Below are 24,825 nucleotides of genomic sequence, written 5' to 3' on the forward strand. Positions count from 1 at the left end.
TGACCAGCAGAAAGAGCCCGGGCGGTCGATGGGCTGGGCACGTCGGTCTGCAGCTCTCCACGTGGGAAGGAAACCAAATCCAGCACCGAAAGCAGCACGTTATCGACCCACAGCTCCGTCCAGGCATCATCTTTATTACCCTTGCGCCTTCCTATACTCTGAGGTCATTATTCTAACGTTAAAGTTGTTCCAACTCTCAGGCACTCCGGTCCCAAGAGCACTGCAGAAACCCAAACCAGAAACCCACATCCACCCTACGTTAAAACACGGCAGGAGCGAGGGAACGCACCGTGGGTTTGCTGGAGAAGCCGCTTTGCAATGCAAAACCGTGACGTGGCTAACGGCAATCGACAGAAGAAAGATTGAAAGACCTGAACACAGCACTGCCTAGTCGGACATGGTGGCGTACACATGTCCTTAATCACAAACAATTAGTCACGCCGTGTCCTCGGTTATTTATGCAGGAGATGGGAGCGCTCAGCTTTGTCCTGAATTATCCCGCTGCAGACACAGATCAATATATTAACGAGGAGCAGAGGAAATCTCGTTAGAAAAATTGTTGCGCCACGAGGCCACCTCATTTTAACTACATTTATTTCTGCATTTCTGTGTTATCTTTCCTTAGACCTGCTCAAACGAAACACGTAGGGATTCCGACGGGACTAGGGCCGTGGGACCCCAGAGCATCTCAAAGTCATCACCCCACAAATCTTCCATCCAATCCATTCTCCGCCTCCGGGAAGGATGCAGACGCTACCTCCCACAGCAGCAATGACAACTGCAGCTACCGCATCCCCTCCTCGCGGGTTTTCCCAAAAAGCGAGCTCCCCCTCGCCAGCGCGGCCGTGCCACAGCCGGGGGCAGGGGCTGAGAGCAGCCGGGCAGGGCGACGCTTGCCCTCCCGGACGTTCTCACCACTTTGCCGGTATCGTCTCAGCCCCGACTGCTATCCCCGCGTACGTATCTCGCCTCCAACCCCGCGCTCCCTCTGCGGCTCACAGGACTGCCCCGTCGCCAAAATTAGCTGTTTCTGACACTGCCCGGGCTGGGGGAACCCATTAGGGTGAATCACTTAAGGAGGTGATTATTTTTTTTTAATTTTTGCCTGTTTCATAGGTAAGTAGGCTTTTTACATCATTTCCTTAACTCAACTGTAGGTCATTAATTTTTTTATTTTTCTTTAAGCTGGCAGAAGCCCTGCATGCTCTGCAGGGGCAGAGCTGACTGCAGACCATGTACATTTAGCTGTATTCCTCTTCCCTTCTTGAGCACGACCTCACCCCGCGCTGCACCACGAGCGTGCCGGGACCCCGAGGGTGCTGCCGGGGGCGGGGAGGGGCTCAGCGGTGACCTGCGGATCTGCACCCCTGCGGGTGTTCCCTGTGCCTACACGGGCTGCAAAAACCTTTGTACACACGTCACACCTCCTGATTAATGTCCTGTCACCAACACGTGCATTCTTGTAATTGCTAGCGATATTTAATGCGTACCATGTTCAATGCTGGTTGGGTTTTTTTTGGTTTGGTTTTGGGTTTTTTTTGCCTTAACTATGTCAAGGGGTTGACTTCCTGTCAATACAGAAATTTTGCAAGCGTGTTTGGTGCTGGCAGAACAAAAAACCCCGAAGAAACAAGCAATTCTGCCACCAGACAGTAAAATGGTCTATGAAGTCTATTTATCCCGAGATTTATCGATTGTGGGATTAGAGCTGGTTCAGCGTGTTATCTGTGTGAGACTGTGGCAGACACGATGCAGTCCTGGGCTGGAAATCATCCGCTGTTTATTCAGCTTCTGGATTTGCTTTATGCATTTGCTCTATCCGTTAAATTTTCTCCTGTTGTCAGAGATTTATTTCATTTCTTTCCTAGAAGGGTTCTTTGAGCTCAGTATTTGTCAAAACAATGACAAAGATTCAAGGAACCATTGTATGACGAAGACGCGAAGACCTTGGCCTTGGATTTTGTGCGTTTACGTGACTGTAGCGCTCCCTGACACCCAAAATGCCGATAACGGGTCTGGCTATCCTGTGGCCAAGCACAGCTCGCGACAGGTTAAGCATTAAGTCCAGGCACAGCACAGAAAAGCTCAGCAGCATCAGTCCCAAGGCTTCAGAGCACAGACCCGGCCGAGCAGTTCTGGGCAGTGACGTTTGTGAGGGCTGATTAAAAAAAAATAAATCAATGCAAATAGTACACACTCTAAGGGGTTTGCTGGGGGAAACCCAAAATGCTGACTTTGTCTCTGCTTTGCAATATTTTAGTGCCAAATCACCGTGCTGGAGACGTGTCCGTTCCAGCGGACAGCCGGGGTGCGTAACCACGCTGCCGCCCCACCGCTACGAGGTAGGAAATAACCCCCACGGTTCTTCCCACAATTCACACTTTGGGGCTCGAGGAAGACCAGGGCCTCACGGAGGACGTGCCGCTGGCGTCCCGAGGTACGGCACGTACCGAGAGCATCACTGGAAAACTCTGCAGGAGCCGCCAATGAAATAAGCCGTAGATGCGAGGAAGTATTTTGGCCATGACGATCACGATCCAAACTGAACTCCCTGATAAAGCACGGATGTTGACTTTTGCTAATAGACTACACCAGCAAATTAATATCTTTGTGTTAAACCGTCCCCGCGCGGCGCGGGGGCTGCCTGCATCACGGGCGGCAGGGATGCTCCCTCCTCGCCGCTGCCGGATAGCGCTGCCCGTGAACGCTGCTCCTGCGATACCACCACCGACCCAGAACCTGTCTCCTCTCAGGAAACGCGTGTTTCTCTCCCCCGGGGAACAGACGACGGGGCTGAGCTCGGTATCGGCGTTACGAAGGAAACCACCCCCACGCCTCCGGTGACCTGCCACATCCCAGGACGGATCCATCCATGGCTGGATGCTGCGGATGCCGCGGGGCTCAGGTCCAGCGGGTCTGGGGGAGGCTGGGAAGGGGACGGGAGAGCTTGAGTGTGCAGAAGAAAGCTCTCTAGACTCAGGTGACCTCTCAGATACTTAAATTCCACGCTGTAGGCAGACAGGAAATAGTAAAGGCTGGTCATAACTCTTCCAAGGGCTGTATTTAACCGGGAAAATCAGGCCAGGCACCTAAGGGCACATCAGTTACCCGGCTACCGCATTTATCGATGGTTTTGAATGCGGCAGCAGTTACGGTACGACGATCAAAGACCCCTCTGAAGCCCCTACGATCACGTATCACCTTGGCAATGGCGTGGCACATCGCATATTTATCTCTCAAAAATCAATACGGTGCATAAAGCCCCTTAATAAACACCTGGCCAGCAGCAACGTGCGCCGTCACCCCAGCAGGGCACACGTTCTCAAAAGTGATCTAAACCGGTAATTCCTACCAAAAGGCATCTGCGCTGTGGACACTGAACATCAAACAACAAGCAAGGCTCTTCCTAACGTTCACCAAGAAATTAATTGTTGGATATCAGACAATGTTTCTGAAGAAAATTTAAACTTTCTGGAACTTCTGAGGCGAATTCCACGAGCTCCTAAACATCTTCCCACAGAAATACGTCGGAAATTGTGCTTCATGACATCAAACGCCTGTTAGTATTTAGGGATCCTCAGGCAATTAAGAAACTCTAGCAAGTCATATGTGACAGGAGATCAAAATCAGGCCAGATTAAGAAAAAAAATTCTTTTAGCACTGTTAATTCTACCTCTTTTGCTGCATTTCTGCTCCCTGCCTACCGAGAGAGCTGTCCGTACCGGCCAGGAACGTGCAGCTGTGTCCCATGAATGCATAATCCACAAAAAGTTATTTTTTTGTCTACCAACTTGCCAAAATATATTTTCCTCCAAGCAAAGACCAAGCATGAAAAATTCCAGTCTTAGAAGTTAATTGACTGGAAGGTTATAAATAATTGGAAGCAGAGAATTACAGCTAAAGTACACTTCTGACCCTGGCAGGGAGGGAGGCAGTCGGTGAGTACGCAGATCTCCCAACAAGAATAAAAGTTCCTAACCCTGGTTCAGAAAATGAGAATTTACTGAAGTACGGGGAAAAATGTAATTTTGGCGTCAGGTCTGACCGTGCGCGGAAAGCCGGGGCCGGCTGCCTGGTGCGCAGCTCGGTGCCTCCCCCAGGCACTGTCGGGACCACGGCATCCCACCCGCTCTCCTCTCTGGGTGCTCTCGGCCCCCCCAGCCGCCCCCCAGCACCCTGCCCTCCCAGCACACCCCCCGAGCACCCGGCACCCTGACCCAGCGCCTTCTCTTGGCCACCACAGCCTGCCAGCCTTACACCAAGTGACCCGCAACGGCAAGGCTTTACGCCCCACTACTCAAACCAGAAGGGTTCAGCTTGCTATGCACTGAGTTTTACGATTTATCAGTCCTCAAGTAATAAGCTGAAGACCTACAGAGAGTTACTAAGTAAGAAAGAAAAGACAATGAACCTATAATAAATAACGCCATCGGAGAAGGGAGCTGTTCCCAGCATCTTCTACCAAAGCGGTGATGACAGACACAGGCACAAAAATTCTTTGCACCTCCATGAATCCAGCCTGCCCCCAACTCCGTTACTCACTGGGGGTGATGATACTCCAGAAGCCCGTTACTCACTGGAGGCGATGATACTCCAGAAGCCCGTTGCTCACTGGGGGTGATGATACTCCAGAAGCCCGTTACTCACTGGAGGCGATGATACACCAGAAGCCCGTTACTCACTGGGGGTGATGATACTCCAGAAGCCCGTTACTCACTGGGGGTGATGATACTCCAGAAGCCCGTTACTCACTGGGGGTGATGATACACCAGAAGCAGGGCAGGTGAAGAGCGCTCAGCTCTGCGGCCACCGCAGATGACCGTGCAGGCAAGTTTTCTCAGTACCTCCTTTATTTCTAGTGTAGCTGGAAATTTTGCACAAGCAGAACAGAAAAGGGTGGAGAATTGTGGACGCAATATCAGATGCCTGGTTTTCACCTCCCTTTCTCTTCAACTTTTTCTTTTTTTTAATAAACTTTTTATGCAGCCGTAGTTTGCCGTTTATCAGCACTGCATTAACGTCTGAACCCCGTCACATTTGCTAATGGGTTTATTTCTGACTGCAGGATTAATTCAGTATAACAAACCAAGACAATAATCTTTACTGGATGCCTCCAATACCAGATCAGCGTTAAATAACTCACGCAAACCGTGTCTCCGTAAGGCAGGCTGGCCCCCGCGTGCGGAGCTGGGGGAGGCAGGGGGCTACGTCCCAGCAGCCCCAGGAGCATCGTGCCCGCAGGGATGCAGCCGCGGTCCTCCTCACCGCTGGCTCCTCCAGCTGCTCCCCCAACCCCACCAGCCCAAAGGGGCAGGGAGGGAAGAGCCCCCGAAAGGAGGGGGTGACAGCCAGGACCGTGCCCGCAGAGCACCCCGTTCGCCCCAACCCAGCCCTGCGCTGCTTGCAGCCCAAGCACGGTTCTCCCCTCCCTAAAATCCAGGAGCTCCTCATTCCATTTGGGACGGCTCTCCTCAAACATCACAGCTTTCTACCCACAACAGGCCTTTCCCCCTTTCTTCCTGCCGAACAATTTTATTATCATTTAGCTAGTTAAAAGTAGCACTTAGTGAAAGTCTTACTTTAACACACACGGCAAAACCAGCTGCGCTCTTTAGCTTCAATCTCACCTTGGCTTGACCAAAAAAAGTCAGGCACATACCAAGGCTTCAAACAGAACCTACAACTATTGCATTTTGCCCCTAAAGCTGTGCGAGCCCCGCAGCTCGTACAAAGCTGCAGCACCGGGCTGCAAATTACCCCTCATCTGCGGATGCAGGAACAAACCTTTGCTGAGGTTCCCCCTTTGCAGATGAACCCCCAGGTTTGGTAACCCAGTTACGGAGAGCCGGGAGGCGCTGGAGGCCGGAGGTACTTGCTTGGGAAGGGTTGCTTTGCTCGGTTTGCCTTGGGATGGAAGCGATGCTCAGCTGCCCTGCCGCCGCACAGACAGCCCCTCGCTCGGGCCAGCGCAGCCTGCTCCCCGCACGCTCCCCAAAGAGTCCCTCGGGTCAAAAACTGCCGAAAGGCAAAAGAAAAGTTAATCACGAGGAAGAAGTTGGGATTATACGGCAATAAAGTCTTTTTCAAAAATGTCCACCCGGCGCCGCTGCTCAGCGATGCCAATAATTGCACAGCCAAAGCCTTTTAAGCCCTTTGGAAATGCAATGCTGGAGTTCCACCAATTTTCTGCCCCCAGGAAGGGGTGCAGCTTGCTTTCACTACCCACACCAGCAAGCCTTCACAGAGAGCTTTGGGGAAGAAACTGAGTTACGGTCACACCAAATCACCACGTTGAGCGCACCGGCGAGAGATGCTGAGGGCACCGCATCCCCCCACGTCCGGACCACCGCCTTCTCGGCAGAGCCGCACCTCTGCAACTGTCAGATCCCATCGAAACACACCTTTTGTTTGATGATTACGAGTTTTGGCTTGACAAGCAATCCCTACACCGACGACCAGTCCAGCCCGCAGGTTTCTGACGGGGAGAGCATTGCCGTAATTTATTCAGTACCTGTAGCTGTAAGCAGAAAAGCCCCTCGTGCAGCACCACCCGGGCGGGCTCTCCATCCCTGCCCTCCCCGAGCAGCACATGCCCCAGCCACATCTCAGCCCATCTGAGCAGCCCGGTACCTCAGGTCGGTTCAGAGCAAGCAAACCCCAGATAAGCTCTTTCGGAAGAAATAAGTGTCCCTCGGCACCCTGCACGCAGAAGCCGTGCTGGAAGGGGCCCCTTCTCGGCTTGCAGAACGCTGATGGGAGAGGTCTCCGGGGTACTTAGTACGGGGATTTTCTGGATTGCAATTTATGATCCCTGAGGAGGGCAAGTGAATGAGGAACCGCCCAGGAGGGAGCTGAAATAGTTAGTAAAAACCTCCCATTGTGTAGTGTTCTAAATAAAGAATAGTGAGCATAAAGGTATCCAGGACAAGTAACAGGTATCCATGGAGAAGACAGCTGGGCATTTCTTCCAGGCTTTAAGCAGACAGAACATCTGCTGCAGGCAGGTACCCTGCTGAATATGATTTAAAAAAAATTAAGTAAGATTTAAGAGGTATCAATTGGTTGCTGACAAAAAAACCTGACAATATCATTAATAATTTATTGAGGATAACTGTCCAGGGAAAGTCTGCATTGCTGGTCGACCTGTTAACTAAGGAGAGGAAATAAGTTGCTACATAAAAATAATGGCTAAGACTTCAATACAATACACAAAATATTCTCTTTAAAGCAGAGCAGCCCCAGCCCCCCCGCTGCCCCACAGCACCCTGGGCACCAGAGACCCCGTCTCAGCCCGGGAGACATCGGCCACCGCCACGAAGGTGCAGAGCTTGTACGCCTTCCGAGGAGAGCCTGCTCCCTCCTGACTGCGGGAGTGCGGCGGAGTGCAGAAAAAACCCATTCTGCCCGCCACCCAGCCATGCAAAAATCGACAACACCGTATATTAAAGTGTAAAACAAACAAAAAAAAAAAGAAGAAAAAAACCTGCCATAACTGAGCCTGCCTCCCAGGAGACATGGGATAGCAGCTCCGAAACCGGGCTTGGGCTGTTGGAGAGCTGTTCTCCAAACAGAAACCACGCCAGGAAATCTACTGCTGGAGTCTCTCTCCACACCAAGCGAGCAAACAAGCAAGAAATGGAATAATAGACCGTAACTCCCGGTCAGCACAACTGTTACGCATCAAATGACACGTATGTGACGTGGGATGCAAAACATTAAAATAAGCGTAATAATGACGTTCGCTATGTGCAGTACGCTTAACGAGTATCTACAACTATGAGTAAATGCTTCACAGCAATATTACAATATCCAGCAGCGTGCAGAAAGAGACTGCAGTCCTAGCCCCAAACACCCCCTTTGTGTATTATGTTCCGCCACTCCCACCAAATTACATTTTTCTCTTCTTTTCAATAAAGTGTCCCAAACCTCGGCGTGCGTTCGGTACCACCCAGCTCTCTGCTCAGCACCAGCACCAGCCGCAGTCAGCCAGCCTGGAGCCAGCTCTGCGCAGAACACCACAGCTGCACACCTCTGGCACAGCTGGGCTGCGCACACCACGCCGCGCCACGCCGCGCCACGCCACGCCACGCCGCTTTTGGACAGGGTCTTGCTGCCCGGCAGTCAAAAACCCCAGCGCGAGCACTGGGAAGCAATGCAAAATGTCACACGAGTCCCGTGTGCCGACCGGGCGGACGAACCGTGAATGGTTTCAAACCAGTCGCCTAACGGTGCGTTATTAAAGCAGAAAATTGCCGTGCTACCTCAACAAACAATGATCTAGTCACTTTGCTAAAAACCTTCATTCTCAGATTTAGTTTTTTTATTATTTTGACACAAAGGCAGAAAATGAACATTCTATAATTTGACTGTCATGTATTTGTCTTTTAATCACTGCATTTACATTAAGTCCATTTTTGGAGCACAGCCTAAACTCGCCCTTGCTCTCCAGCCTTCTGCAGACTTCACAGAACGAAAAACCTCAGCAAACCGTGATAGGGATTGTGCCCGCCACCCCAGGAACGTTTAAGATGATTTTAAAAAGGACAAAACGAGCACAGGAACAGCCTGTTGGTTTTCCTCTCCTGTGGGACACCTTAGCTTACTTGTTGTGTTGGGTTTGCGTGGCAGGGTTTTGGTAGCGGGGGGGCTACAGGGGTGGCTTCTGTGAGAAGCTGCTAGAAGCTCCCCCTGTGTCTGATAGAGCCAATGCCAGCCGGCTCCAAGATGGGCCCGCCACTGGCCAAGGCCAAGCCCATCAGCGCCTCTGTGATAACATAGTTAAGAAGAAAAAAACAGTTAGAGAGAGCTTTTGCAGCTGGAGAGAGGAGTGAGAAGATGTAAGAAACTCTGCAGACACCAAGGTCAGTGCAGAAGGAGGGGGAGGAGGAGCTCCAGGCGCCGGAGCAGAGACCCCCCTGCAGCCCGTGGTGAAGGCCATGGTGAAGCAGGCTGTCCCCCTGCAGCTCATGGAGGAAGGGTGAGGGGGTGTAGAGATTCCACCTGCAGCCCGTGGAGGAAGGATGAGGGGGTGTAGAGATTCCCCCTGCAGCCCATGGAGGAAGGATGAGGGGGTGTAGAGATTCCACCTGCAGCCCGTGGAGGACCCCACGCCGGAGCAGGTGGAGGCACCTGAAGGAAGCTGCGGCCCGTGGGAAGCCCACGCTGGAGCAAGTTCCAGGCCGGACCGGTGGACCTGTGAAGAGGGGAGCCCACGCCAGGGCAGGTTTGCTGGCAGGACTTGTGACCCCGTGGGGGGGACCCCACGCTGGAGCAGTTTGCTCCTGAAGGTCTGCACCCCGTGAGAGGGACTCCATGCTGGAGCAGGGGAACGATGAGAGGAGTCCTCCCCCTGAGGATGAAGAAGCGGCAGAAACACCGTGAGATGAACTGACCGTAACCCCCACTCCCCATCCCCCTGTGCCGCTGAGGGGGGGGAGGTTGAAGCCGGGAGTGAAGTTGAGCCCCGGAAGATGGGAGGGGTGGGGAGAGGTGTTTTAAGAGTTGATTTTATTTTCTCATTCCTCTACTCTGTTTTGCTTAGTAATAAATCAGATGAATTCCCTCTGTAAGTTCGGTCTGTTTTGCTCGTGACGATAATTAGTGAGTGATCTCTCCCTGTCCTTATCTCGACCTACAAGCATTTCGTTATGCCTTTTCTCCCCTGTTTAGTGAATGAGGGGAGTGAGAGAGCGGCTCTGGGGGGCACCTGGCCTCCAGCCAGGCTCAACCCACCACAGTGTACGGGCGCTCGCGTTTACAGCATGCAGAAAACAAATTTATCAGCATCAGATTCTTGAAACACGGACATTCGTGTGACAAGGTAAAACATTTCCTGTGCTGGACTTGCCGCGTGAGCTGGTACCTCAGACCACAGAGAACTGGGCGGCAGTTAGCACAATACTGCTCCTTCAACGTTAAGTTAAAAAGACAATATTTGGTGTTTGAAACCCACGCTTAGCAGAAGGCGGATGCTCCAGGATACATCTTAAAGGGTACCAAACCAGCGGGTGTGTAAATACTGACCACAAACCTTCCCTTTGTCACAAGCACAACAAAGGTCTCTTCTCGGAGGAGGTACTTAACGGTGACGACCGACATTGGGCGTTAATCCAGAAAAAGCACGCACCGCGCTCAGTACAACGGCACTCCCCGTCGGCAGATGGTGCAGCGTGCTGCTCACGCCGAACCTTCCCCAGAGGTTTGGCTTTGGTGGGTCTAGAGGAAAACCTTCCTCCTTGTCCAACCAGGCTTTGGAAATCTTACAAATGACCCAGCAAGACTGTTAAATATACAAAAATATTGCAATCTCAACCTCAAAGTCAGAATTTTTGTGACAAAGTACTCGTTTTCTGGGACGGCAGAGTAAACCTCTCCTTATTTCCCAGCAGTGGCCAGGAAACGCTCGCTGGCTCATTGTTTTGCTTTTCCAGCTAAGTATCTCATCAAAGATGTATTTTCTCTTCTGCGAGCCCCATGACCTGTCCCCATGATTTCCAGCCCTGAAATAGTTTCCCAATTGAATTCCAGCATCAATACAGGATGCGTAGGATGCAGGTCTCATTTCTTGCTCGCAGGTCCTGTTCTCCTTCCCAAAGAAGAGCACGTTCCTTTTCTAATGGGGCAGCTCCAGGGACTCGGTTCGGCTGTGAGGACAGAGCCGAAGGGGCAGCGGGCCACCCGTGCGGTCTGGGCTCTCACCCAGGACATGCCCCAGCCTCCTCCCTAGGGCTGTCCCACCAAAGGCATCGCAGGACTCGGACGACCCAAACCCCACCATCCTCCCGGGCAGCTCCCAGCTGCTGCAAACCAAGGGAACGCCAGGCTATGCAAACGCAGCTCTCGAGAGCAACGAAGACAAGCAAGGCCATGATTAATAAAATGCAGCCCAACAAGAAACAGAGTCAGCAGACAGTTCTTTATCTTAACTAAGTTTTATGGGGTTAATTTCATTGTGTCTGCCTTCTCAAACGGTCCTGCCTGCCCTTCCTCCCCTCCTCCCTCATCCCAGAGGACGCGTCCCTCCATCCTTCCCACGGGGAAGGCCACAACCTTATAGACTTGTACATGTACTTCATGTAAGATCCCAGGTTGGGAGGAGCTCAGATTACATTTACAGAGAGTGAAATGCAGCTACTTATGTCATTCTTTTCCCAGAATGAAACGAACTCTAGATACTGGCCGTGTATTTTCCCACCGAATAACAACCTACAGTAGAAATTAAGATACAGATGCAGAACGTATCATTGAATGCTTTGTGCAAGGTACATTATTGAGAAGTTTGGAGACATGCCTTTATTATCTGCTATGCAATCATCTTCTACTGGTACCACAAATCTTCTTCCTCCTTAGTCCTGGAAGCTGAATTCTCACTGGTACTCCAATGAGTTATCCTGAAGTATTCACCAGTGTCCTGAGACCTGCCGAGACATGCCACCTACAGCGAAAATACGGGTGGTCCTTCAGAAAAAGCTGGTAACTTCAGGTATCTCGGGGCACTCTGTGCCTCAAAGGCATGGTCCGATTTTGACTGTCGGTGCCGTTGCGAGCAATGCCAGGTTTGCTTGGGTGCAAACAGCACCCAGATACAGTCCCTGCCCTAGAAAACAGAAGCATCACCCACCCAACCCAAACCGTTCTATGATTCTGTGATGATCACCCTACAGGCTGGTCCCGTATCAGTCAACAAAAAACGACCTGATAAGCAAAAAAAAAAGCAGCAAGAGACTCTCTAAGAGGTGAAACTCATCCTAGTGTCTTCACGTCATCAACAGCCTTGGGAAGGGTTGAAATACTGACTCTTCAGTAATTTCAATATAGAATAAAATATCCACACAATTTTTAACAAGTTTAAAAAAGTCTACATAAGTGATGACGCAAAAGTTAAAGAGAATGGAAAGTCTTCGTTAATAACAAAAGCACATAAAGAATGACCACTGATCTTCCTATTGGGAACACATCCAAATCTTTGAGACTTCAGATGCATCCTGGAAACTCCTGAAGAGTATTTTTGCAGTTTTTCGTTAACATAATAATATTACAATAATACAGCTGTATGCCAAGGGCCTGGGGGACTGATACACGGCACGGCCTCGCTTGGTCCGTGCCCTTCTGAATTAGGATGGTTCGCTTAAAATTGGTGTGTATATATACTACGACAAACAGAAGGCTGTGAATTGGGAGCTGCAGCAGCTACGCCTGCCAAGATTACAGCAAATTACCAGCCTTGATTTACAAGGAGCAGAGAAGGTAAGAAGCCGTTCATCTGATGGCTGTCGCTTTACGGCCCGCGTCGGAGGCAGCCCCTTGCCCCTGAGGATATTTCCAACAGGTAACTGTAGAGTTTTGTGCTTAATTATGTGAATGGGTTAGGATTTGATTACTGGATCTAGCTAGTGACTGGTTGGTAATGAGAATTTTGTGTCTTCGTAGCTGACTTCTCAGGCAAAACAGTAAAAACTTTTGGGTTTGTAACACATAAGATTTAATAGCAAGAAAAGCCATCTGGAGAACAAAGGATGCTGACGCTCAGCAGTGACCCTCCAGAATTTCCAAGTAATGAAAAGGTACCAGGAATTTTTTAATTTTGAAAATATGACCATTTCCGATTACGTGAAACAGAGGAACACGGCAAAGCACGAGCTGCTCTAACCAATCAATGCAATACTAATTAATCCCAGCTTACGCACTGAAGTCAAGCTAGAAGAGCTTCACCAAGCTGGCTACCAGCTGCAGGCCTTTCCCGGGAACTATCGCTGTTTCCAGCTTTGCTTTTCACCCCTGGGTATCACGAAATCCTCTTGCCGATTTGCCACGCCATTGCTCCTCCTCGGCCTCAGAAGCGGACGGTGCCCGACGCGCCCACCGCCCTTCCTGCGCACGGAGGGGCAGCAGCAACGCGGCAGCGTGGAGACCCGCCGAGGGGGGCGAAGGCAGAGAGAGGAGGGAGAGGCGGGGGACGGGTAATTACAGCCCCGTCACGCCGACTTCAAATCACGGAGAAACACCGCGCCAAGTAATCAAACAGTTCTCATCAGCTAGGAGATAGCAAGGTTGCAAGCACGGGCAAAAACGGATTTGTCAGAGCAAATCAGGTCGAATGGGCTTAATTTCCTTCTGAGGCGGAGGAACGGGGCTGCGGGGTAGGAGACTGCTGCAAGAATACAATTTTTAAAATTTGTTTTACAGTAACATTAACAAACTGGAGGGAAAAAAATGGAGAAAGATGCAATATATGAGGAAATGGCCAAAAAGTGCAGCTCTTGGAAGTAGGAATATACTTGCTGCACGACCAGAAAATGGAAGCTTTTCCATTGCATTCCCGTTAAATCCCATCCAAGGCGACAGCCTGGCTGGAGCCCCCAGCCCGGGCTCCAGGGCGGTCCCTGCAGCAGCACAGAAATGAACGCCTCCATCCTTTATTCTCACCCCTGGGATTTCGGGGGTGTCCGGGACCAAGGGGGTCAGTCCCCCCCCAGGCAGCCCCCCACTCGGGGTTAACCCCACAGACCCCCAGGCACCGGGGGATCCCGCTGCTGCCCAGATGTGCTTGTTCCGCACAAATACGGCGACTCGGATTTAAACAAAGCGTCCCTCGGACCCGTGGTGGCTCGGGTTCCAACGCCGGCACAACCCATACGCGCACGTGAGTTGAACGGGTCTTTAAGCCGATCTTCTCTCAGACCCACAACAATGACTCCAACACCGGGGCTATTGTAGCCAAAGCTTTTTTTCTGTCCAGAAACACCAAAAATAAAATCGCTAAATCATTTCTAGAACTCGGGAGAGGCAGCGATGGTAAGAGGACAAGAATAACATTAAGATCTCCATTTGATGCTTAACTGAAAAAAGAATAGGCAAGAAACAGCACAATTTGAGCACCGCAGAGTTTTCTTATTCGTCTCTGAATCTCCCAGAGAGGAGCAATTCGGGTCTATATTTAGCAAGCAGCATCCCCTCGTCCCTGCCTGCCCGTGCATTTACGCGAGCGAAGTGTTCCCTGCCCGGCGACGCAGCACGAGGCGGCAAACACTCCGCGCAACCTCATCGCCTTTGCTCCCTGGACAACTCCAGCCCGTGGCCTTCCACACCTTTCCGACCAGCGCTCGCACGACACCTCCGACCCGCGGGGGCTCGACGTGCGCCAACGCTGGCTTCCAGCCCCACCGGGGACATCCTGCCCCCCCCCCCAGCCAAACCCAAGCGCCTCCAGCTGCAGAAGGGACGTAGCTTGCGGGGAACCGGGTATTCGTATTTTTTCTTGTTAGATACCTTCGATTTCCTGGAGGCACGGTGCAGATTTATATCAGAGATCAAGTTTTAGTGCTCCTGAGTTTTCTGGCTGATTGCACACGTCGCTCCCCCAGAGATCACTAGCTGGTGCTTAGCCCTCTGATACTTATTCATGGAAAAAACTGAACTGGATGTGTAGGCTGGTGGTACGAGGTCCGTCTGTGCCAGCACACGCAGCAGCAGATCAGCACAAGAAGGCTTGTTCAAGGAGAATGTATTCTGTTTGATTAAGCGTGAACAAGTATATTTTGCAAAGACATGACTTCTGATGAATCACCAGTTATCCAGATTATATATGGTGAAAGGAAAGCTCCTGCAGAGCCCCAGATTAAAACCACTATCGTTTTTCTCTCCTCTATCTCCAGAGAGATCTAAGGGAAAAAAGGAGGAAGAGCCACGAAGGCTTTATGCAGTGAAATTCAGTACTTTGGGGAACTGCTGCCTTACGCAGGAGGAGGGATGCGTTATCCAAAATACAACGGCTGCAAGTTATGTAAGGGATGCAGTTCCCGAAACTGCTCTCTCCTGGTCGTGCCTCCTGAGAACTAGCACACAAACCCATACATTTTTGCTCCAGAAAAAAAAAAAAAAAAAAAAAAAAGCCTTTTTTCCCCTTTTTTGATCCAGCTGAGCCCTTTGGCTGTGCTGCACCTGAGCAGCAGCCGCAGGAGGGGCAGAGGGAAGCCAAGCGATGAAGGTCCCAGTTTCAGCACATCCTCGCTTTGACAGCGTTTGCCTGCGTGACCAACAAATACTGGGGTTCCCCCCCCCCAACAGATTTTAAATAATGGCAGCACTGGAAAAAGATGTGCTGAACTGCTAAGACCACAAGATTTTTAAATGACTACTTTCTCATGTTTAGGTTATGCTAAAAAAAAAAAAAAAAAACAAACAAAAAGCCACTTTCATTAGAACTGCTGAATTGTTCTTTTCCTGTCACCGTCCCATCTAACACACCACGCTGACGTCGCAGCACTAGAACAGCGGTGGAGTGTCCCTCCTTGGAGATATTCGAAAGGTGCCTGGACAGGGTCCTGGGCAACCAGGTCTAGGTGGCCCTGCCTGAGCAGTGGGGTTGGACCAGATGACCTCCAGAGGCACCTCCCAACCTCAACCATTTGTGATGCTGCGATATTTTGCAGAGAAGTGGTTCAGAGAGAGGATTTCTAAGCGAATTTAGCCATTGAGTTATCCCGGGTGAAACCGGGCTTGGGCTCCCCATGACCCTCGTCCCCTCCCACCCATGCAGAAGATGAGGACTCCCCTCACCCCTTGCCAAAGACCATACGAAGGGGTCCACGACACACGTGCAGGTCCATCCTCCACCAAACCCAAGCTACTGACAGCTTCACGCCATCCTCACACGGACGGACCCAGAGCAAGCGAGGAGCCACTGATGGAGCAGCAACGCCGGCACGCACCACGCTGTGCAAAAGTCTGCTCTGACCTGGAGCTCCTCACTCTACCCCTCTGCCTGAATTTCTGTCCTGTCAATACTATGAGATGGATGACACCTTATGAACACCGAGATCTGGTCACAAAAACTACCGTAAGGCAGTGGAGAAGGAGAGCGAGAGGTTGAAGAAGGTACAGTTTGCAAAGTCTACCAGCTATCAAGGGCTGCGACATTTCCATTCCGGTCAGCTCCTCCGTTACCTCCAGAGCATCCTCCCCCTCTTCCGTCCTCTGCCCACAACACTTTGCCCACATCTGCACGAACCCCACAAAATCCAAATGGTAAGACAAAAGCAGAATAAACACGTTATGCTCCACCTTTAAAGCTGCTGAATTTGTTTGGGGGTTTCTTTGAAACTAAACGACCTTGAGAATAATGCACAGGAAAAACATTTTTTAAATAGGCCTAGAAATTATCTAAATCACGTTAGCTTTCAGATCTGTATTACAGTTCTTTGTTCACTCAAGTCGTTTCGGTTTTGAAATCACTCCCATGTATCTGTTTCTGAGGGAAGCCTTCCTGCGGAGACCCACGGTTTCACAATTCAAGCTACTCATGTTTTTAAAAGTAAAACCAGCGGAATATGCCTTTGATTCCGTCTCTATTTATTTAATTAAAAAGCCTGGCAGGCTGTTTGATTTCTTTAATCAGAAGATGATGTTAAAAGGTTTCCAAAATAACATTTAATGAGTTTTGGAAATGGATGCACATACCATTCCTGCCAGGTTTCTGTACGTTTCAGGTTCTTATTAACTGTTCATTCTTTTTAGCAGCTTATCGGTAAGTCGCAGGACAATACAGCGATTGTAAAGGGCCAGGTACCGCTAGAGGCACGCGGGGCAAAGCCCCACGAGGGGAATCCAGCCCAAGGGTCAAAACTTGTTCTCCCCATGCACACCACCGGGAAGGTTTGCTGACAACGGAGCTGAAAATTCTCCATCACAATAATGTGAAATCAGGACAATAGGTTTGGAAAATAAACGCTTCGAGTGTTCTTCAAAATTATACGTTATCAAAATAATGGAGGGGTTGAATATATATCAGAAATAACCCTAAATGATTAGCAATTACCCTCGCAAATCATAACCATCTTCGGATTCTGAAAAGCCATTTGAACACCTCAGCTGTGAAACTCTCCCATCGCTGACCGACGCTCCAAAAAACGGAGAGAAAGCCAACGCCAGAGCCGGCGCTCAGCATCCTCCAGCCTTCCCTGGGAAAGCTCCCGGGTCCGGCGTCGGGACGAGCCCAGAGCCCTCCGCATGCGCGAGTTTTAGTCTGCGGGACATGCGGGAGGTAGAGAGGAGAGCCAGGAGCCATCCACCGCCTCCTAAACAAAAATAAAAATACCCGTCTGCTGAGATACTTTGCTCCTGTTTCCTAAAAGAAAGGGCTGGCTGGAAAGGGCCAGCTGGGCTCGGGGAAGGGGAGCCGGCTGGCAGAGGACCCCTGGTCCCCTCCCTCCGGGGATGCTCTGCTTCCCCCCCTCCACGTGTCGTTACCTAAACGACCAAAAAGCTGCGATTAAGGAGGGTAAGGAAAGCATAAAGAAATATTTACATTTCCAGAAATTAAAATTTCAGTGACGAGGCAGTAAATTAACTTAATCAAGTTGGGAGGCATCGATGAGAAGTCATTTTTACATGATTTAATGAGAGAAGGCATCGGAAATGGTGATTTTAATCAGCCAAGTGGGATTTATAAGCAAGAAGATCCTGCTTAAACAACTCATTAGACTTCTCCAAAAAAATCTTTACTGTTCCCGCAGACAGTCAAAACAAGATTTATAGTATATATTTACTAATTCTCTAAATCCCTTGGTAACATTGCATATCAAAAGTCAACTGATTAAAGCAGAAAACAAAGTCAAAGAAAAAACCCAACCATCTTCACAGGCACCTGCTAAGGAAAACCGAGAGGCCCCAAGTCCCTGTCAAAAGACAGAGCTGCCTCCGACCAAATGCTATTAGGACTCCTAAATCCCTATTTATTATAAATACAAGGTTATATTCGAGAGAGAAATATTCGATACCTACCAATACCTTTTGTAACTGGCAAGGCACCCGCGCGCCGGCCCGCGCCCGACGGCGATACCGGAGGGCTGGGACGGGAGTAGCGTGGGGAATGCAAAGCAACCGGGCGCCTTCCGAGCACTCGCCCTGAAACCGCGCGGTCCGGAGCATCCCCGCCGACACCGCGTGCCTCCCCGCGGAAACGCGACGGCATCGCTGAGTGTGTTCTGAAATCGGGACTTATGGAACAGTTAAAGGTTGAAGCATTTCAAAGCACGTCGAGTGCCCCAAATCCACCCCAATGACTTTAATTCTCTAATTATATTTTTTTTGTTCAACCTGAAGTCTGCATTTATTTTTCACAGGAGTTTCTGCCTCCTTCAGTTCCAGACTAAAGGCAGCGTCTGTCAAGTCGGTGCAAACAGAACAAGTGCTAAGAGTATACCATGAAATAAATATTTTTGTTATTTATTATTATTATTCGCTTGCCATCTAATTCCTGGCGCTGGGGCCAGCAGACCTCCAGAGCAGGCAGGAGAGGCGCGTGAGGAACCCGGCTCTTTACGGAGGTTGTTGTAGATCTGAGCGCAATTTCACAGCACTTTTCAGGCAGACACAGAAAATAATTTACGTGGAAAAACAAACCAGGAATGTAGGCTGAAAGCACCAGCATCCCCCTTAAACTCTGCAAGTTGAAGGACTTTGATGAATCTCAAAGCCTTTTCCGTTCAGTACGCTACAAACTGCGGTAGGCAGAGGTGGGGGTAGGACCTGCTACCCCGGGCAGGGGCTGCTCTGCTGCGGGGGAGCAAACAGTGCGATCCCTCTGGCCAGGGCAAGAAAACTATTTACCCCCATGGTACTGATGCTCTTCAAGTCAATTTTACAAAAAAAAAAAAAAAAAAAAAAAAAAAAAAAAAGAGAGAGAGAGAGAAAAAACCCACCCACCCACCCACCCGACAGCAGCTTTAGAAAACTGGCGGTATTACAAGGTTGCCAAATGACCTCATGCAGAAGCCACGTTATTTCGTTATTTTATCAGCCCCTCGGAACTGGCCGGCAAGTCAGGAGAGGCGGCACAGGAGCCAAGCAGCACATTGGCGCTGGGGGGAAGTTTCCCCTAAAACTGCTCCTCTGCTCAGCGCACATTTCCTCACTTGGGAGCGGAGACATCCGAGTGAAATTAACTGTTTTCACAGGGAAGCACCAGAGCTGGAGTCCAATTTTAAACTCAAAACCGAGCTCCCGGGCAGGGTTTCCCAGGAGAACGCTGCCTTGGTCTGCAGCAGCACAGGGACGCAGCCGCCATGACGTCAGCACGGGAAGGGGCGCGTGTCACTACCCGACTTCGGTTTGGCTTTTGGACTCTGCCCTTTGGAAAGAAACCAAACGCCAGGACTGCATCGTCCTACACATTCATCCATTTTCATTGTGGTCTAGCACTGAAATGTAGTCTTCTGAGTTTCAAAATCCAACTCAATTTCAATTCAATTTAATGATACAAAATGATGATGATTTTTTTCATGCAGTAATCGACAGGGGAATAACGGATAACTGCTACAAAGGCAGATTCTAGGCTGGAAGGTAGGAAGTTCTTCACTCTGCAGTAAACCTCTCTTTTACGGGGATGCCAGCCAAGCCCATGATAAGAAGAGTGTTCTGGGCGAGACCTCTCTCTGGAGGCTGCTGTCCCACCTGCACGGGTTTCACCCGGAATTCAATGAGATACCACCCCCGGGAGAGCCAACAGAACATTGCGATCGTCCTTCCCAACTCGGAACGTAAGGCACCGCAGCCGAGGTCTGAGACGGAGCCATCAGAAGGGACTTCCAGGGCGCTGGGAGGGCTGGAGGGCCGGCGGGAGCGTCGCCTCGAGGGTCGGATCGGATCGGCGGGGCTGATGCTGGCAGCACAACTCACCCCACACCCGACGCAACCCCGCTCCCCGCTCAGCCGTGGCTCTGACCTCCGCCTGCTCCTTCTGGGCTCCGCTGGACCAGGCACGCAAAGGACCCCGACACCCCTCTCCTGTTCGGTTCAGATCGGTCCCCGCAGCTGTAACTTCGGCTCAGCTACAAATCAGCCACAGCTTATCTAATCTTCCGCCAACCTACTTCCTTCCCCCGGGCTACCTATTCATCAGCCGCATCCCCGGAACCACGCGCAGGTCAACGGGGCTCGCGCTGCCCCCGCGAGACCCACCGGCACCACCACCAGCCACGCGCAATCGAAATGAATCGGAAAAGCCCTTTCAAATGAGCGACCTACTCGCCCACTACCCAAGACAAAAATCCAAGCATCGTTTTTCCACCTAACCAAAAATAGCACCCTGGTTTCCAAACAGCCGCAAGTTATCCCGTTCTTTCCACGCCAGCAGACATTTCAGACTCGCGTTGCGCTTCTGACGTCACGTACGCGCCGCAGCGAGCGCAGGTAACTGTCTTACACCGAGGAGGAAGAAAGCACAGACCGAGTTTCCTCCCGGCTTTATCTACAAAACACCCAACAGGGTAAGCTCCACATTATTTTCTAGCATTTCTAATAATCCCCTGCTCCTGTTCCGGGGTGGCTGCGGGCTGGTAGATGCAAGCCGTAAGTTAGGATAGCTCAGATGGAAGATTTCTGCCACGTGCTGTTCCCACAAGGAGAAGAAACCCGTTTTGCACCAGACGCAGCACCAGCGATGCGGCGGGTGTCTGCTCACCTCCAGCCAGCCCCGCTCCGGTGCTCACGCTTCACGGAACGGGGCTCAACGTCTCAGAAAACTGCCTCTGAACTGCGCCCCTCCCACTCTGCAGAGGTATGCGGGGACGTAGCCCCTACGAAACCTTCCTTCTTGATACGTGATGCACATTCCTAACCGCAAACTGCACCCGTTCGCGTGCACAGATTACCGTACGTTCCCAGCGCGAGACCTCGGTCTTGCCAAACGCCTTTCGGCTTTAAGGCGAACGACAGGAGAGGTGGAAACTGTAATGAAGAATCTGCTGGAAGAGCACCAGGACAGAGAGATGAGTCCTGACTTCCTACCAGTTTTAAACCCACTAAGTGTCCACCCCTCCTCTCTTTTAAAAAAAAAAAAAAAAAAAAGCATCCTTTAGATGAGGTTGTCCCTTCCCTGGGGTCTGTCCTTGTTCTCCTCACCTGAGCCGGGCTCAGCCAGAGCTCCCTGCCGGAAGCCACCGGTGAGCAGTGCCGCGGCTGGCAACAAACCCCCAGCGCCTGACCAACGCCTCTTCCTCCTCGCCGCCGCCAGCACATCTACGTGCCCTCGCCATCGCCGATATCGGCTCTCCTCCAGCCCAGCTGCCCTCCAGCTCCGTGCTCTCCTCCTTTCGCATTTAGTCACATTTTTAAAGATTTTTTTTTTAAAACTTTAAAACCCTTTCATCCCTCCACGTTTTATCAAGATAGAGCACATTTTGCTCTATTTTGCACAATATTCATCTCATCTTATAAAACTAGGTCACAAAATTTGCAAGCTTATATGAGTTAGGCTTTACGGATCCAGAAATTCCCACCTTTTTTTTGTTGCTATTCTGTGTATAATGCCTAAGTCTGAAATATTTACAAAAATAAACTCAAAAGCGTACAAACACACCGCTTTGTTTTAAAATTCTAAGGAGTTATTTACGAAATGCCTTTTCTTCAACCATTTGTGGTTTAAAACAGTTCTGCTAGAAAAAAAAAAACCCAAAACCAACAACCTGGAGACCGCCAGTCTGCACGTCAGCCCCGAAACCCTTACATCGGCCAGCTATGCTAGTAGGAGGGAGGTTTTCTTGAAATAGCAGGGGGGCGTTCTTGAACAGCACGGACGCTTCACCCCTGCTGCCCCCAGCCTCCCCCCCGGTACCTGGCTGAGTTACTGGAATGCCGCAGCCCGCAGCTTGCCTCCTGCGCTAGAAAAGCAGCCCCGCACAGAAACGCTGGGACACCAGCGCGTGGAGCAAAAAACGGTCCAAGACATTCTGAGCATCCCCCTGAGCAGCAGCCTGGGAAGCGCAGGGAGGCACTCGTTGGCTGCGGGAGCATCTGCCCCAGCCCCGGCTGGAGCCGCAGCATCAGTGCCGCAGCACGACCCACCCCACCGCCGCATCCCCTGCCTGCTGCGCCGCCGAGCCACGGCCGCAACCGCGACGGAGGCTTCTCCGCCTGGCTGGGAGCACCGAAGTGCATCGCCTTGGTAACGGACACATCGCCAAAAATCCCTCAAACGTTTTCACTTTGTGGGGAAATACAACTTCGGCTGTCTCAAAGCATTTGCAAGATTTGACCGTGTCGTTGGATTAAAGGGCGATCGGAAGCACCCGACTTTTCGAAGGCGGACGGTAAGACCTGCGGGGCGACATCCGTTTCACAGAGCGTTTGCTTTCTCTACTCACCTGTCGTTTCCACGATGCCCTCCAGGATGACGACAATCTCAAACTGCTCCGTTTGCATGCTGCGCTGGGAGAGGTCGTAGAAGGGGCTCTTGGCATCTATCACGTGGCAGATGGTGAGCGGGGACACGAGGAAGAGCTGGTCGGCCCCCGTGCTGAAGCCCACGTCCAGCTCCAGCTGATCGAGCGGGAGGAATTCGCCCTCCGGGGTCTGGCGGGACTGGACAGCGAGGGGAGAGACAGAGAGACAGACATCACTGCTGGAACAGCCGTCGCGAGGCACCGCGACAGCACCCCGCAGCCCCGCCAGCGCTCCGCACCGCCCCGAGGGCACACGAGGCAAACCCGGGTCCAGCCCCGCGCTGGCCCCGCGGAGCGGGGCTGAATTATTTCTAACGCACGTCTTACTGCGACCACGGCTCAGCAGCAGAGCAGTCCCCGAAGGACACGGGCCACCGAGGCCAGCGATGGCTCTGCCGTCACCCGCAGCACGCCGCACCAGGAGAAGACGAAGCCAGCGCGCCTCGGGGCTCTGGCAAGCAGAAGCCACCCAAAACCTCACAAAACCCGTGCTGCGACACCGTGACCGCGGGCAAGGGCTCACAGCCACCTCCGGGCGTCCCCCCCCCCCGCAAACAGAACCTCCTTGCGGGAAGCGGCAGCGGTCAGATCAATCACCGGCTCACGCGTGAGACAGCCCTCCCCAGCGCTGGGTACCAACCGCCGACACCGGCCCCGAACCAGCGGAGCGCACCCATCTCCGGGCACCTTTTAGGTTGCCGTCCCCTCGCCGCCCCAGGAAGCCGGAGAAGGGGATGCCGTCACCGCTCGGTGAGAGCTGCCCGCTAAGGCACCGTAAACCACGGTTTAACAAACTGCTACATAACGAGCCCATGAAATCAAGCCCAGAACCTCGAGTTCAGCGCTCTGGCTCATGCGCCTTGCATCCCTGGTCCGTCAGGAGCGCGGGACCCAGCACAGCCCTGCCCAAACGCTCCCGCTCCGCCTTTTATTTCTTCTCCCCGTGTTATGAATAGGCAGGAACACAACATTACAGACCTCCCTGGTCATTATTTTTATTATAGATTTTTCCATTATTCGCTACTCAGATTTTTAAAAGAAGCTTTACAAACCGTTGTATTCATCGTACGCAGCCAAAACCCAACGTTAATTCACTATTTGAGATGCATTTCCGTCATTCCCAACATTTTGAGCCGGCGTGAAACTTCCCGTACTGAGCAATACGACTGACTTGGAACGGGAGGTGTTTTGACATGGGAGCACGATTACGCCTGCAGGAAGCAGCATAATATCTTTCACCCTCATTTTTCCTGGGCAGCCCCCAGCGAGGGTGCAAGGGGTGCAGCTACGGCCGAGCCCCCAGACACGGGGGTCGGAAGCAGTTGGGAGCCTAAAAGCAAAAGGCAGCAGACAGAGCAAAAACCGGATTATGTGCCTCGCTGAGGATTTGGTTTCTATTTTTAAAATTTTCCCTGAATGGTGGCTGGATTTGAAGGAGATCTAATCCCAAACAAACAATCGTGTGTTTCACGGCCCTGAAGCTCCGGCTAAGAAATGTGCTTTAATTTTCATGTGTGAAAATTCAGATTTATCACACCTGCCTCTGCTACCCCACCCCAGCATACGCCGTGCGGTTTTAGATAAAGACATCAGAGCCCAGAAACATCTAGAGCACATCTGCATAAATATCCTGCCTGCAGGGTTTTGTTTGCTCTCTCTTTAGAGAGAAGTCTACTTTCCCGTGCAAAGACCGACCCCCACGCACGGCGCCAAACAACCCCCGTACGCACGGCGGGGAGCAGCGCCGGGGAGGGACGGGCTTCAGCCCCCAGCCCCCCAACAGCCTCACAGCCCCAGGGGTGGCCAGGCTGGTCCCTGTCTGGTGACACTGTCACCCTGGGGACACCGAGACCCCCCCAGCCGGCGTCGGCTGTGGGACAGAGGGAAACGGCGGCCCCGGGTCAGAGCCAACGAATCGCAATTAGGAGTTGGACGCAGCAGGCTTCGTTAGGAAGGCTAATGGGTTGGGGAAAGTCCTCGAAAGGTCTGGCTGTAAACTCCCTGCTAGTTCTGCCCTGGGCTCCTCTCTCTGCTCGTCAGACACCGCTGCCACTGTCCTGAACGTTCTGGCTTCGGGTGGCACTTCTCCACGGATGCTCCCAAGGAATGCCCGGCCGGACCTGCCCCAAAATCTTAGTCCGAACCGCTCAGCCAAACCCCCCTACCAATGCACGGGAGAGGATGACAAAGCAGGGTGAAGGATTAGTCTGGAAAAAAAAAAAATTCTTCTGCAATGGACATCTTAGCAGATGGGACAGCGATGAAAAAGGAGAGTTAAAGACAAGGTGGTACTTGAGGGACGCGGCCAGCGAAACAGCCACGAACTGCACACGGGGGGAAGAAAATACTGGGGGAGAAAGGTTACCAAGGGCGGGCTGCCGCCTGGGTGCCACGAGCTGGGGGGGACCCTCCTCCCACTCCCACGGCACCGTCCCGCTGCCACCGCTCGCACGGGAGCTCATGGGAATCTGTCACAAACCCCTCCTTCACAGCTGCAGTAAAATCAGGTGTTGCACTGTTCAGCTGCGGAGTCGTACACATGAAGTACGATTGCTTCTGCTCCGAGGGAATGGAGATCAAGATTGAGAGCTAAAAGGTTATAGAC

General features: G+C 51.7%; 1 protein-coding gene across 1 annotated transcript in view; it reads right to left on the minus strand.

Annotated features, from left to right (window-relative positions):
- KCNJ3 (potassium inwardly rectifying channel subfamily J member 3) overlaps nt 1–24,825 on the minus strand; it is a 51,981-nt gene that overhangs the window by 23,864 nt on the left and 3,292 nt on the right. Inside the window, exon 2 of the mRNA XM_054830786.1 lies at nt 22,143–22,359. Within this exon, the coding sequence (XP_054686761.1) occupies nt 22,143–22,359 (217 nt within the window). The remainder of the gene's footprint in view (nt 1–22,142; nt 22,360–24,825) is intronic.

The sequence above is a fragment of the Grus americana genome, chromosome 6 (genome assembly GCF_028858705.1).
Source record: "Grus americana isolate bGruAme1 chromosome 6, bGruAme1.mat, whole genome shotgun sequence".
Classification (NCBI taxonomy): domain Eukaryota; kingdom Metazoa; phylum Chordata; class Aves; order Gruiformes; family Gruidae; genus Grus; species Grus americana.